This window comes from Lytechinus pictus, chromosome 5 (genome assembly GCF_037042905.1).
Source record: "Lytechinus pictus isolate F3 Inbred chromosome 5, Lp3.0, whole genome shotgun sequence".
In the NCBI taxonomy this organism is placed as follows: domain Eukaryota; kingdom Metazoa; phylum Echinodermata; class Echinoidea; order Temnopleuroida; family Toxopneustidae; genus Lytechinus; species Lytechinus pictus.
The window spans coordinates 11040451-11055929 of record NC_087249.1 but is presented as its reverse complement, the minus strand read 5'-3'; the positions used below and the strand labels follow the sequence as shown (position 1 = coordinate 11055929).

At 36.3% G+C, this 15479-nt stretch overlaps 1 protein-coding gene across 2 annotated transcripts in view; it reads right to left on the bottom strand.

Annotated features, from left to right (window-relative positions):
• Positions 1-4153: 4153 nt before the first annotated feature.
• LOC129261802 (pregnancy zone protein-like) overlaps positions 4154-15479 on the bottom strand; it is a 52082-nt gene continuing 40756 nt past the window's right edge. For both annotated transcript variants that reach the window (XM_064099800.1, XM_064099801.1), the window contains 10 exons: positions 15049-15182; positions 14164-14326; positions 13525-13627; positions 12369-12701; positions 11326-11382; positions 10223-10345; positions 7457-7528; positions 6456-6584; positions 5555-5674; positions 4154-4858 (listed from right to left, as the gene is read on the bottom strand). In XM_064099800.1, the coding sequence (XP_063955870.1) occupies positions 4689-4858; positions 5555-5674; positions 6456-6584; positions 7457-7528; positions 10223-10345; positions 11326-11382; positions 12369-12701; positions 13525-13627; positions 14164-14326; positions 15049-15182 (1404 nt within the window). In that variant the 3' untranslated portion in view covers positions 4154-4688. The remainder of the gene's footprint in view (positions 4859-5554; positions 5675-6455; positions 6585-7456; positions 7529-10222; positions 10346-11325; positions 11383-12368; positions 12702-13524; positions 13628-14163; positions 14327-15048; positions 15183-15479) is intronic.

The following is a 15479-nucleotide window of genomic DNA, read 5'->3' as shown; positions in this document are numbered from 1 at the left end:
TGTCCAGTGGCAGTTTCTTAGATTGAAACCCATACCGAATCTTGGTTGATAAAAAGAAAACAACAAACACGAGACCTACATGTAAGTGTACTATAGGAGGTGGCTGCCCCCTTTCAGACATACTGCTAAAAACGTACAGCATAAAAAACTAAATGACACAGAGCTCCCCCATGTATTTTCACCTGCTTATTAGCAGGTTTTTTTTTTGAGACATTGCAAAAAGATATTTGTTTTTACATTTAACCCATACATTGCCGGAGACAGGTCGAAAGGCCAAGATCGTGGATATTGAGAAACTTGCCTTTTGCCCCTTTTTTGCTTACTCTGCTATCATGCATTTGTGATGCAAATGATAAAGCTTCTATTTGTATCAATCACAGAGCTGAAAACAGACTAAATATCATAGTAGAAGCAATTAACCCGCCTCTGATTGGCTGAAGAACATCCAAAAGTGTCTGAAGTTACTTTCCTTCAGATGGCATGTTAAAATTTTTACTTCCGGTTTTTAAATTTATGTTAACATAGTTTGGCCTCATAAGTCAGATCAAATCATCTTCATATCTTCAGGTTCAATTCCAATAATAGTGGCAGAACAATATATTTCATGAAATATACATGTAGATAAAGAAATTAGCATATATAACAATCAGTTTATGACTATCAACATACATGACAAGATAAATTCTTCCATGTCTTGCCTTTCAGGATATTAATTTTGTCTTTAGAAGTTTCAATTTCATACCTAGTTATACATGACAAAGATAAATTCTTCTATTTCTTGTCTTTCAAAAAATTAATTTTGTTGAGGTCTCAATTTCATATTCATACCTTGCTAAAACAACCTATACGCCATCCAAGACATTCATGACCTTTCACTCATGAAATATATCATTTATGGTAAGTTTGCAATCCAATAGTATACTCTCAGCGGAATCCGTGCTATTGTACAACGCCTACTTAGCTTGTTGTACGCGAGTAAATGGGTGGTTGAATGTTGCACATGCGATGTACCATCCAAAATGTACCATTGCACGGCTTTAGGAGGTGACGTCACAATACGATTGAATTCATTGCGCTCAGTAAAAATAAAGGTGCAATACGTGTATAGCCTGCTGGCTAAATGCGCAATGCTGCCCAAGGTCATGTGCGCTTGTGGGATTTTGCTTTTCGCTTTCAATATTTTTGCTCCCTTTTCATAGATTACTGCAGGGAAAAACTCTTGTTTTGTTCATATTTTCGCTAGATTCCGAGGCGTTGAACAACACAAATAGCGAATATTCTTATTCGTGCAATGGTGCAAGATTTCGCATTCTGGGAAAGAAAGAGACGCACTATTCAACTCGGCTAACACCTCGTTGAATAGAGCTTCTTTCTTTCACCTCAAGCGAAATCTCGCACTATCGCACTCATGCCTATTTGCTATTTGTATATTGTTTGGCTGTTCAGCACTGTTACCATGGTAACAACTAGTGGATGGCAAACCTACTATAACACTGACTTTTATGCAACTAGGCCCGGCCTTGTTATGCCACTCCAGACATAAACACAATGACCGGAATCCAAGTCTGGAAATCCTGTCACAATTGACATCACATCCTGGGAATGGTGTAACATTAAACCAATGCTCATACTTACAGGACATAATTCAGTTGCGTAGATATATGGGCATTTCCTGTTCCCAAATTTTAGATTTCATTTTCAACTTGGACTAATTATATACTAATGACTGGCCTTAAGGGGAACATCTAATATACTGCCTGCAACAGAATAATATCATTTGAGAACCATATCAATATTTATATTGATGTTTCTCCAAACAAGAGCCAGTCAATATTTTTTACTATGATCCAAATCAGATATCTAGAGCAAAAACAATGGAGATTTCTAAATAGTTTCACTGTGTCATGTTCAGATCAGGGGACATTACCTTTACCATTGTGACATAATTACAAGGTTGTTTCCCTCCGAAAGCTCATCAAGCATTGTTTTATCTTGATTAACAATTATAAAGTGGCTGCGTGGATCAATATAATGTGTATCACCTTCTACGCAACCTCAGATGACCGAATGTGAGACCGTTTAAATTATAAAGGTATATTTTGCATCGTCTCTGCATACAAATCATTGTGTGTAGAAAGACAGAGAAAATACAAATAATATACCCATTCCTTCCTGATATTCATGATATCTATGACAATATAGTTTAGTAAATGACCAGCTCAGATGTCTGATATGGGTAATAATCATATTATTGATTTGGGGGGGGGGGGTGGGCTAAGCTGTGCACTTCGTTTTTTGGTGACCACAGATGAGACAATTTGAATATATGGACAACTTGTTTAACTTTAAAATTAGTGGTAAAGATAGTAAAGATTATTATATAGATATGAAAAAAATGTATCTTTCTCTTTTCTTTGAAAAATGGAAAGTCCACCCCAGCACGGAGCAAGGGGGGGGGGAGGATGCACTCTGTTTTAGAATAATCAAAGAATGACAATTTGAATACATGGTAAACTTGTTAAACTTATATTCGAAGATCAAGAAATTTTCTTTTTTGCACTTAGAGACACTTTAAAAGAGATCTATATATAAATATTGTGAATTATCAGCACTATAATCACTCAAAAGAAGAAGACGATATCTTGGGAAACCATTTTACTGCTACACAAGAATTCACCTGAAATATGGATTGATGTTATTGTCACATTTCCTTGTGGTCTCTTCAGTTTCTATGACGACCATCTCCAAAGCAGGTCGCAGTAACCTCACAGAGGGGGCCCTCTATCAGACAAATACACCTGTTCTCATATAACTTCTTGAACTGATTACCATAAAACCAGCTTAGTAAACTAGTTTAGAAGATTACTTCCCTAGCGTTCTCATCACCATCTCATGCAATGTTTTTTAAGAACCACTTCACGCAAACTGGTCTTGTTGCTATGGGAACGCTCTCAGTGAGGTTACATGTTTCGTACAAAACTTGAAACCACAGCATCGGCATAATCATCAGTATTGTGCAGAGTAGCACACCCAACCGGGTGACGATTGCTTCTCGAAAACAGGTACCATCCTCATCTCTGCTTAAACTAATTTAACAAGGCAAAGTGGTCTAGAAAACCAAATCACCAAGTGGTTTACCTGGTTTGAAAGACTACTAAAGATTGCTTCCAAGATCGCTTTGAGTAATCCCATTCAATTCACTTTTAACTGGTTTCCACTAATTAACCACTTGACTGCTGCATGCATGGTGCAAATTGAACAGTACGGGTAAGACCAGAAGTTGTGCAAGACTTGAACGTAAAAAAGTAAGCGAGCGGCCCCGTAAAAAATTTTGCGCTGTGAATATATTGCGCGAATCGTTGAGGGGGGCCTCCGAGGCCCCCCGGCCTTGATAGGGTTAACACATGAGTAAATGAGGTACTAGCATACAGAGAGTAACCCCTGGTTTGTTCAGTTGTCTGAATTATCAGACTACCAATGCATTGAAAAAGTATCAATTTTGACCCAACTTATTCCCTAGATATGTAATTTGATAGGGCAGACTGACAAAAATGTAAACATGTATTAACACTGATTCTACTTAGGTCAGTTATTGTGCTTCCTATGCACAAGTGGGGAAGAAGTATCTCTCTAACTAAGCTTGGAAAAGATTGGGGTCATTTCACCATTTCAGGTGATGAATGCTGGAATCTTGTCACAAGATGGCGCCATACATGTTGATTTATTTCTGAAAGGAGCCAGTTAGCTAGCACAGCCCCTTTGAAAACCGGAAATGAAAAGTATTTCCTGTCTACTGCCAATGAATGAGTCCCCCCTAATTCAATCCTTATATATGATTTTTATATGAATCTTTGCTTACTACTTTGTTAACACGCAGGTGTATGGGGGAAATAGTGAGACCTACCAATTAGCAAAACAACACTACAAATCAGTACTGTAATCAATGCCATAATATATCATTATCATCATCATCATAGATGTCTTCCTCCTTCTTGTACAGGTCCTCCTCCACATTATCATTATCAATTCAATTATCATGACGACGATCATCATCATCATCATCATCACGATCCTCATCATCATCACCATTATCATCATCATCAGCTGCCGCACCAGCAATATCTCCATCATCATCACCACCATTATCACCATTATCATCATCAGCTGCATCATCATTATCATCATCATCATCATCATCATCATCACCACCACCACCATCATCATCACTATCATCATCATCATAAATGTCTTCCTCCCCCTCCTCCCTATCAAACGCATCAACTTGACTACCAGAAATAAAACCATCAACCACACAGAGTATCACCATCCATCTTGATTGCAGAACATTCGCATACATGTATATATATCATCATGAAAGCATGAAGATGGTGCATAAAATTTTTCTTTTAGGAAAGCCCAGGTACAAGAGTATTCACAATCACAATTGCAAATAGTCAAAACAAAAATAAAAAAACTTAAACAAATATGAAAACGAATTAAAATTTTTTCACACAAAAAATAGTTTTGATTAAGCTATTGTTCTACAAGTAATCATCATCACCACCCATCATCACCTTCATTCACCGTCATCATCGTCATCATCATCATCATCATCTCATCATCATCACCTTCATTCACCATCATCGTCATCCTCCTCCTCCTCATCATCACCATCATCACCATCATATTCATGAAGATAAATTCATTAAATTAAATTCAGTCTTACCTTCAACACAGTAGCCCTCCTGGTCCATAACATACCCTTCAACACAGAAGCACTGATAAGAGCCTTTATCATTCATGCAGATATACTCTGGTCCACCGCAAGGCTCGATCTCTCTTTCGCATTCATTGATATCTAGGATCAAATGAGATATATTATACATCTATGTTAACCACTGATAATTCTTAACACCATTCATGCATTAATACTCTCAGGCTAAAGGCATGAAAGGGTCTTTGCAAGTGTTATGTGATGATTAGACATTTTAATAATATATCAATATTTATAAATACTAATAAATAACACGAAGAATAACAAGAAACTACAATATGTTTGCAAACCCCAACTTTCTTCAGAAAGTATTACTCATTCTTCTTCTGGCTAAACTTCTGACAAACAATCATTTTATTGATTTCTTATTTATACATATCGTCTTCTCGCTAGAAGGCCCACTCCCCCAATTGAGATGAAATTATGGCATACAGATTGTTTTGGTCAAGTACTCAAGGTCTAAATAAGGTCTTGACCGACCATTATAAAAAGGGTTCACTTCTGAACCACAATCAGATTGGTATTTGAGTATAGTCACCCGATGCAATCTAGTACTTAAAAATATTAAGCCATTGTTAACAATTATTACAGTTTTATTTATTTATTTATTACAATTATGATCAAGATAGATTCAGTTTCATTTTGTTTTTCTGGGATGCATTGTAAACTAAAGCAATATAAAACAGAATTTCTAAGAAAAATGTATCCATTTTTTCCCAGTATTTTTACAGAACAGTATTATGGAGAACATACATTTCCATGTGAAAAGATAGCACTTACCAACACAAGTGTTATTACTGTTCCTTTCATATCCCTCAGCACAGATACAGTCATAGCCCAAGATTCTATTGATGCACACCTCACCAACGTCACAAGGATCTTGAAGACATTCATCAATATCTGCATATGAAAAACACAAGTAGAATAAAATGATTATCGTTTTTGTGGCATCACCTGTGCCAAGGAGGCGAAAAGGTAACTGAATCATTGTGATCTGCAGTTCTCTCTCTCTCCCCAATACAGTAACTGCTAATATAACATTAGGGGTGAGCAGATGGACCACTACACCATGGTATCACCCTATAGTGCTGTGGGTTCTTAATGTGCAAAGGTGGTAAACCTCCTCTAACGGATGCTTCCATTGAACACCCTATCCAAGGGATGGAATGATTTCTATCGTAACATACATGTATTCAATGCCCTTATGAAACAGGGGCAGGGCACATTAGAACACAACGCAGGATTCTTTGGGTTCAAAAGTAATCAACCTACCAACACACTGGAGATCATCAGTCAGCCTTCTTCCTGGAGGGCATATCACAGGTTCGCAGGTGTGGCCAAAGACAGTACTCCTGCGCCAGGCTCCGATAAGACAGGGTTTATGCAGTGGTCAATGGTAAATAATCCAGCCCCTCCCCATTCCCAACCACATCATGAAAATCCCATTAGTGGGAAGATTCAAGTTATCAACCTACCGACACACTAGAGATCATCAGTCAGTCTCCTTCCTGGAGGGCAGATCACAGGTTCGCAGGTGTGGCCAAAGGCAGTACTCCTGCACCTTGCATCCATAGGACGGGGGTTATCAGCACACTGATCAATGGTAAATGATCCAGGCCTCCCCCTCCCCACTCCCTTCATAAGAATCCCATTAGTGGGAAGATTCAAGTTATCCACCTACCAACACACTGGAGATCCTCAGTCAGTCTTCTTCCTGGAGGGCAGATCACAGGTTCGCAGGTGTGGCCAAAGACAGTGCTCCTGCACCTTGCATCAAAAGGACAGGGGTTATCAACACATTGGTCAATCGCTGCATGAATAAAAAGAAACAGACAACATTTCTGAGACAATTCTCCTCACAATGTATATTTTTTTAGCATTAAAAGATTGAAATCCTGCACATAGGGGCCAATATATAAAGATCTGTTACTTTAAACATGAAAGTATCAAATTTTCTGTCGAAAACAACTTTTACACAGGAGCCAAGATACAACTAGGTATTTTTCTTCGAACATCATCCCATCAGAGACAGAGATTTTGCGACATGTTTTCCATTGTCTACAGAACGCATTTATGCAGACTCGGTCTCAACGAAAAACCTGAAATTTAAAATGTGAATACAAAAATACTTTTTTTTTTCTTGCTGCATGATGGCAAAAGGTATGACTGATAACTTTCTTTTACCATTTTCCAGTTACCATTTTCAATCAAAAGAAAATTTATACATTGTATATTATCCATCATTTAAAAATGCGATTGAGCATAAAAAATTGAGTACATGTATGGCCCTGACAATTTTAACTGGATTGAGGGAATATATTGCCAGTATTTTGATATTATATCATTATTATTTACATGACCATCATACAATCATACATAATACAAATATTAAATGCCTTCAATATTGCATAGACAAACAAAAATAAAAATGAGCATTGCTAAATATTGTTCGAGTGTGGTAAATAACTGGAAGCACATCACCCCTACATAATTATATCAAACCAAAATGCTCATCAAAATTATATAAATATTATCTGATGCAAAACATTTGGTGGTGCAGAGTTGTTGAATATTCAATCCATGATAAATAAATAAGTGAAAAAGGGAAGATGAACAATTTAATTCTGATTTGTCTCTGTAAAAAGAAAGTGAAAGATAGGATCAAGCTGTGAATGTACTCACTGATGCAACCTCCGTTGACATATTCCTGTCCAGGTCCGCAGAGGATTTGATTTAAACCTGGATCAGGTATACCTGCATGTAGGCAAAGACAAAAAGAGCAAAATAGAACAAGTGGAATGAATGCCTCTGGTAGTCTCACCTGCATTACGCGATTCAATATCGCATCAGTGCTGTCTTTGAAAACAACTATGAAGAATAATTATTCACAAAAATAACATTCATATGATAATTAAAAAACTACGTTTATAGACCATAAATGACTTTTGACCTTGATCATGTGACCATTCCCATGTAATATTGGGTTAAGACCAAGGTGATAACTTATCAGGTGTGGCTGTTACTTGTAGGCTTTTTTCAGAATTCCTTGTATCATTCACTTTGTTCTTAAATGATAGCCTGTCCTTTTGTCCACAAGCCGTTTAGAAGTTACAATTTTGTATGCAACTATTGAAAAAATATCATAGATTCCTTTCTTGAATTCTCAAATAGAATATCACATTCATACATTCCATAAATAATTATCAATATTAAAGACAATTATCTGGTGCAATGTGATGTAATAATATCATGCAAATCACACCATCTACTTACCGTAAGTAACGGTGTATTAACCGCACCCCCAACTTTGGACTAAAAAAAAAAAAAAAAAAAAAAATCCTTCTCACATTTACATGCATATTTGAGGTACGAAGAAACAAAAACTAAGTTAAAGATTTCAAAGTATTCAAAGAGATTACCGGTATGCGGAAATCTGCTGTTCTTGATCAATTCATCTACAAAATAAAGAAATTGGCATTTTTTTCCAGTTGTTTTACGGCTTCGTGCCGTCTCTCTCATACGTGGTGCACGATGTACATGGTATCTTATGAAAAGCAAACAGGAAAGAAAAAATAATCTGGCGCGAAACGGGACTTTGAGGGGTTAAAATGAATAGTGCCAGCTTAAGTCGCACTAAAACCACAATACAACGCAAGCTAGCTCTCGGCTCTTGCTCAGCTGTGACAAATTATTACCGAGAATGCTTGGCGTCTCTTTGAACTTAGCCAGGGAACTTCGCTGCTTTGAATCGAGAATAAAGTCGAAATTAGTGTCATGAAGGTGGGTGCATTTATTATGGACACTATTTGATTAAGATCGTAATAATCGCTTCCCATTACCCGCGGCTCATACCCCTCTAAACGACATTGCCCTGGGCGGCTACGCCCGGCCACTCGATGTGTTGTGAACTGGCAGACTTCTTACATGTTCGGGAGGGTTTACGCGGGTGGGCTCAGACCCGTCACCGTGGATAAACAGCACCCCCGACTTTTGCTTATATCCCGCCGAGAAAAAGGTGCGGTTAATACACCGTTACTTACGGTATTCTTTCATTAGAATTCAAGAATACAATAAATTCCTCACCAAATGAAAATAGGAATTGATACAGAGGTCAAATGTCACAAGCCTACTCAAATCCAGCAATTGCTTAGGTGCCAATACACAGAGCGTATCAATAAAAAGTTTACACTTTGAAAAAGTTCTGGGAATTGAAAAATATACGACATGGGGATAATTTTTTTACATATATTATTGGATTTAGGTCTCATCTATCAAATTAAAGTAAACATTTTGACAGAATGTTACACTTGAGTGAGCACTGTCCATTTTTGTAAAGCTCGCAGAAATCGGTTTGCGCAGAAATGTTCATTTCACGCTGTGTCAAGGAAAAAAGGCGAAAACAAACCGACAGTGTGGTACATTTCTCATACATTTCTTTTGCATTTTAAGTGAGTTGAAATAAGACAGATACATTAAAACATTTTGTAACAACTTTGGCACCCAAATTAACATTTTAACCCCAGGTAAACACAACCTTTAACCTTTTTTGTGCCATCTGGATCTGAGAACATAACCTATTGTATCAGAAATCTTCAGCATTCTTTCACTTAAGTTTGTAACATTAAAAGTGCGACCATATTTCATGTAATATGTTTCTCCACACTTTTCCCAAGTTTGACAATGATTAACAAAACGAAAATCAAGCCAAAGTCATTTCATGTGAATCACAGCTCCGTGTTAAGCAGATATCATCACGATGGCCTCAGTGTGTGGGGAGGGTGCAATGGCGCAATAGGAAGTTTTTGGGGCATAGAAATAAGTTACAAATTTAAAAGGTATCTTCAAACCAATCTTCCTAGCTAAAGTCCATGTGTTCTTCATAATTTACGCCTACTTTTATTCATATAACTATTTTTAAGTTCTGCACAAATAACTTTTCACGAACGTTTCAAAAGTAAGTGGTGCTCACTCAAGCGGAAAGATTTTTCGACAGTTATATCATTATTTGCTTAAAAAGACCTGTACCAATGTTTAAATGTGGAAAAAATTTCAAGATATGACAAATATATAATTTTACAGGATTGTTTCTTAGTGTAAACTTTTTTTTGATACACACTGTATTGTGATAGATTGGTCTACACCCACTACATGTATGTTTATTTCGTTGGTCTCATCCCACATAGTCTAATCCTCGTTCATCTAAAACCAGTTCATCAACGAATCATTTGGTGTGACTTCCATTTCACTCATTTCCCAATTTGTCTGATCAGGGTCGCCGTGCTAGAGCCTTGATAGTATGCAGCACTCTATTCTATTTAGTACTATACAAATGTTGTATATTATTATTGTTAATATCCTCCCCCCTCCTCCTCCTCCTCTTCCTCCCCCCTCCTCCTCATCCTGATATCATCATCATCATTACTATTTTGGCTGGTTCTATCAACTTACGGACACACTGATTTGCCGATCCCTTCCTAAAGCCTGGTTTGCAGCCCACACAGAGGTAACCTGCATCAGTATCTATACAGTTCTGGCCTTCTAAACAAGGGCTACTTTCACAGCCATTGATTGCTGAAATAGATATAGATAATAAAAAATATAATGATTATTGATTAGTACCATCCATGAAAGGTCAATATCAGTACGATTGAGTTAACTATTGATTAACGATTGAGTTAACAGCCATGGCGTAATTTCCTTCGGCAAGAAATTTATCCACATTGTGCTGCACTCAACCCAGGTGAGGTGAATGGGTACCTGGCAGGAATTTATTCCTTGAAATGCATGTGCGCTGTAATCTTAGTAATTACGGCTGCCAAGCTACAGCTGGGTTAATAATATCCAAGTCCTTTGGAAGCGCATAGAGGCATTATTCATAATTGTGATATGCGCTATACAAGAACTGTTTATTATTATCATTATTAACTAAAATACAAATATTATACCTCATGTACTGTAAGGAAAAACTATAGGAAATGAGCATGATAACTAAATATTTTTTGTGGCTTTTTAAAATCTTATAACAGTACACCTTACTCAATCATCAATCTTGTATGTTGAAAAGAAAGCAAGTGGAACGGCCTTTGCAGTCTCGCTTGCATCATATGATAATAGCGGCAGAGCTGACTTTGAAAACAATTATTAAAGATGAATAAATATTTATTAAAAAAACAATTTCATATGATAATAAAATACTTAGTTCCTTGACCCTAAATGACCTTTGATCTTGATCATGTGACCTGAAACTCTTGCAAAATGATCAGTGATACCTGACTATCCTTATGTCCAATTTTCAGGAACTATGTCCATATACTATATACATGTAAGTTATGATGACATTTCAAACACTTAACCTTGATTAAGATCTATCGTCTCACTCTGCTATGCAGGCATGAAAACATTGGTACTAAATACATACATTTCTATCTATCTTTCTACATTTCCATTTCCTCCCTCTCTCCCTCTTTCTTTCCCTCCTCCCTCCTTCCTTTCTTTCTTTCCATACATGTACCTCCACTTAACCAAAATATTGAAAGATTCTATCAACTTACGAATGCATCTCATCAGTCCGTCTACAAACTTTTGACCGGAAGGGCACAGGATAAACACTGAAAATAAAGGAAAGAATAAGCAACTAAAGATTTATTCACTACAGACACCAATAACTCAAAAAGCATTCTGAATATCACTCAAAAATATAAAGATAGTCAAGAGAAATTTCATACTGCTTCTTCGTTAAAAAAAATGTTTCACTTTTTTTGGCCATTATCTAATTATAATAAATTGTTATCATCATTGCAATTTAGCAACATCATCACATAAACTTATTTTCAGCATCTACCTTCAAATAATTGTAATCTAGACTTGTGATTTATTGAAATTAAGCTAGAGATACTAGGTGGTGACTAACTGGAGTACAGAAAGAAGACATCATAGCTGAAATCGCCTGACTCTTCAATTCTTTCATTATTAACCAAAATTCCAATCACTTAGGAATTACTGAGACTTAGAAATGAGTAATCTTTGAATGAATAATTTGTGATTTCTTTTTTTAATTTCAGAGTTTTCTATACATTTCAAAAGAGCATTAAAAAAATCTACAATTTAGCTATGAGGGCCCTGGATGTAGCATACGATTATCTACTTAGCCCCAATGATGTCAGAGAAATTGGCCTGGTTCCAAACAAGCAAACACCAGGTTTTTTCGATTGATTTTATTGATGCCTATCACAAATATTAATTTGGCCATCCATACCTTGGGCCACAATGAACCGCTTCATATCAAATTTGCTGTGTGCAAGTTTTTCATCATTTCATCTCTACTAAAATATGGCTTTGAAAATGCTGAAATGAACAAAAAGAAATTTAGATGATGCTTGAAGATTTGCATGGCAGTATGGACAATCGCAGAGGTGGATAAAGGTACACCATGTTCTGCAGTGAGCACTAGAAGGACTAAGAAAGGTAGACAGAAATAGATGTAAAATGGAGAGGCGAGAAAGTGGAAGGTAAGAAAGTAGAATATCTTTCGGAAATGAGTTGTCCTAGAAAGGAAAATTTCGTTACTCTATAAAATGAAAGGGCATGTATTTACCATCAGGAGGTCCCAGCTCACGAGCCACATCCATGGGATCAATCACGTTATCAGGCTCATTGACCACTCCAGGATCGACATCACTACCATCACTACCACCAGCACCACCGCCCCCACCTATGCCCTCTGACACCACCTCTGGCTCCTCAACGAACACCAGTCCATCCATCCTCCTCAGGGCCGCCAGGACAAAGGGTAAGGGTCGCATGTCACCGTCGTTTCCGTTGGACTCGCCATCGGACGGCTTGACGGGGATGGTGTAGAGGAGAGACGGGTCCCAAGAAGGTGGAGCTTCCTCGCAGGTGATGTCATAGAGCTGCTTGACATTGATCTCTGTGTAAAGGTGTGATCAATCAGAAATACAGCTTAATTTTCCAGTAAATGTACATCTAGCACTTTTATCCTTCTTCATTATATTCTCATTTCTTGCTTTCAGCCTTTTCCTCATCATGCATACTAACAATTACAAATGCTCATATCATCATTATTATTAGCTGGTGTGTTTCATATACGATATACATGTACTACCTATTAATTTTGTCAAACTTTTCTTTATTTTTCCTTATTTACATGTACAGTATAAAACCAAATTTTGGTATACAGTATCCTCAAATCAGCAATGTTCATTTCATGAAATTTCATGCAATGTGCAATGTCTATTATAGACATATGTCATGCAAAATTTTTCGAGGTCATCAAGTCATGATGAACGTTATCCGGGAGCTATTTTGTAAAATGCTATCATCGATCATATCATTGTAACTGATCATCAAATATTTATATTTACATCAAATTAATTTCTAGTTATAATGATAACAATAATTATACTTGCTTATACATCGCTTAACACTTACTTTGTCATAAGTAAAGCACTATACCATAATGCAGCATAATTACCCTGGCATTACCATAATTGCGTTTCAAAAAATAAATTCCAACCCATTCACTTCTCCTGGGTTGAGTGCAGCACAATGAAGGGTAAATTTCTTGCTGAAAGAAAACATGCCATGGCTTGGAATCGAACCCACGTCCCTCAGATTGAAAGACGAGAGTCATAACCACTAGACCATGATGCCCTCATCATTATGGTATGAGTAAGACTTTTTTTCCATCGAGGGGGGGGGGTGTCGCTTGCCCAAGGCTGTCATTAACTCACCCTTGTCGTAGTAATCAAAGACTTGTACTACCCCTGGTTTGGCATCTTCAACATCTATCTCCTTGATGATGGAGAATACTAAACACGTATCCTCATTAGTCAGCTATTGACAGTAAATATAGAAGAATGGCGATTAATGAACGTAAGAATCGAATTTAATAATCATTTTGTTCTTTTATAGTAAATGTAATGCTATGTAAATATTTTTTAGAAGAATCCATGAAATTTTACACATCAAGCAAAAAGAAAAAAGCCAGAAACTAATTTTATTTGCTTTGTAGAGCTGGCATGTTTAAAACATGGATGACAAATGTTATTTCAAAATTCATTTGTGAAAAGGCCTTGACATTAAAATGATAACATACAGAAATACATGTACATGTAATATGAATGATGGAAAACAGATTGGAAATATATTACATAATTAAGAACAAAATCTCTTTAAAAAAATAAAACATAAATTTAACAGCCTTTTGCAAATACCCCAATCTCATTCATCTCTTCCATGTGCGCATCCTGAGCAAGAAAGTGAGACAAAGTATGTGTGACTTAGAGACACAGAGAGAAGACAAAGAGAGAGAAAGACAGACAGACAAACAGAAAGACAGAACAAACAAAGTAGAAAGAGTTGATTCTCACCTCATTGAAGTAGAAATAAATATTTTTGTTATCGATATCATATCGTTGAAGAGGCTTGTGCTGCTTTTGGAGCAATCTCAGTGAATCTTTGTCAGGATAAAATCCAGAAATCATTTTGACTTCAATAATGGCCATGTTAGATTCCTCATCACTGCCTGTATACCTGTGAAGAAGTGAAGAAAAATGATAATAATACTGGATTTAAATAGTGCCACAAAGCATTTTTAACAACATATAAAATGAGTTAAGGTTTATAATTTGTATACAGGTGTGTTTTAAGATGCTTTTTGAATAGGTCAACTGATACTTGAGTTCGAGGGCTTTTGTTCCAAAGACGTGGGGCAAGAGATTGAAAAGAAGTGAAGCCAGCTCGTTTTCTGGATTTAGAAATGACATACGAAGATAAACCAGATGTAGCGCAAAGAGAGTATGAAGTTCTTTGTTGCTGAAACAAAGGAAACATATGAGAGGGAGGTTTGGTTGACAGATTAAAACATTACAGGTCTGGAAAGCTTTTTTGCAAAAATGCAAGCAATAATTTCGTGACACTTTTCAGTTTAAATAAAGGACAAATTTTAATCTTCAATGAAGTTTTATACACAAAATTATTACCTGATTCAACAAAAAAAGACCACAATTTTATTCTGGATTATACACACAAAGAATGGAAAACAATCGTTTTCACATGTAAATGCATTAACAGTGATTATTTTTTCAGTTCTAGACCGATGCCATCTTAAAAGAAATGTGATTGATTATATTTACCTGCATAAATGAGAAATAAATTGACATCAAGTTTTAAATAAAACATATTTTCATTGACTGAAAATCTGTAAAAGCGATGACTCATATATTAATTAATAGAATTGAAAAATTAATGTTTACCTTGCACAAACTTTCATGTAGTAGTCAGTACATCTTTTGTTCTTGGTGGATTCATACGATTCCAGTAGCAGAACATCTAACTCAAAGCCAGCATCTTCAGGACTTTCTGGTATCTCATTGTGAGTTGTGGAAATCTGAGAACAAGGTAAGAAGATCATTATGAGAGATTTCATTCAGTATAGGGCCTACTACAGAAAATAAATTCCGTATAATATAAATACTAAGAGAAAATTTAGAATATACCTGCAAGAGCTACTGAACATATGAACAAATGAAAATACATGTACATACAAGTCAAAAGCTTTGTCATATATCCAAGACCAATGCAAAGCATATACATCAAACTCTTTGCAAAGTATTTGTAAATTCCTAGTTAAATTTGAAAATGTTTCATGAATGTCTCTGATATGTTGCAAAATTGCACATCAAAT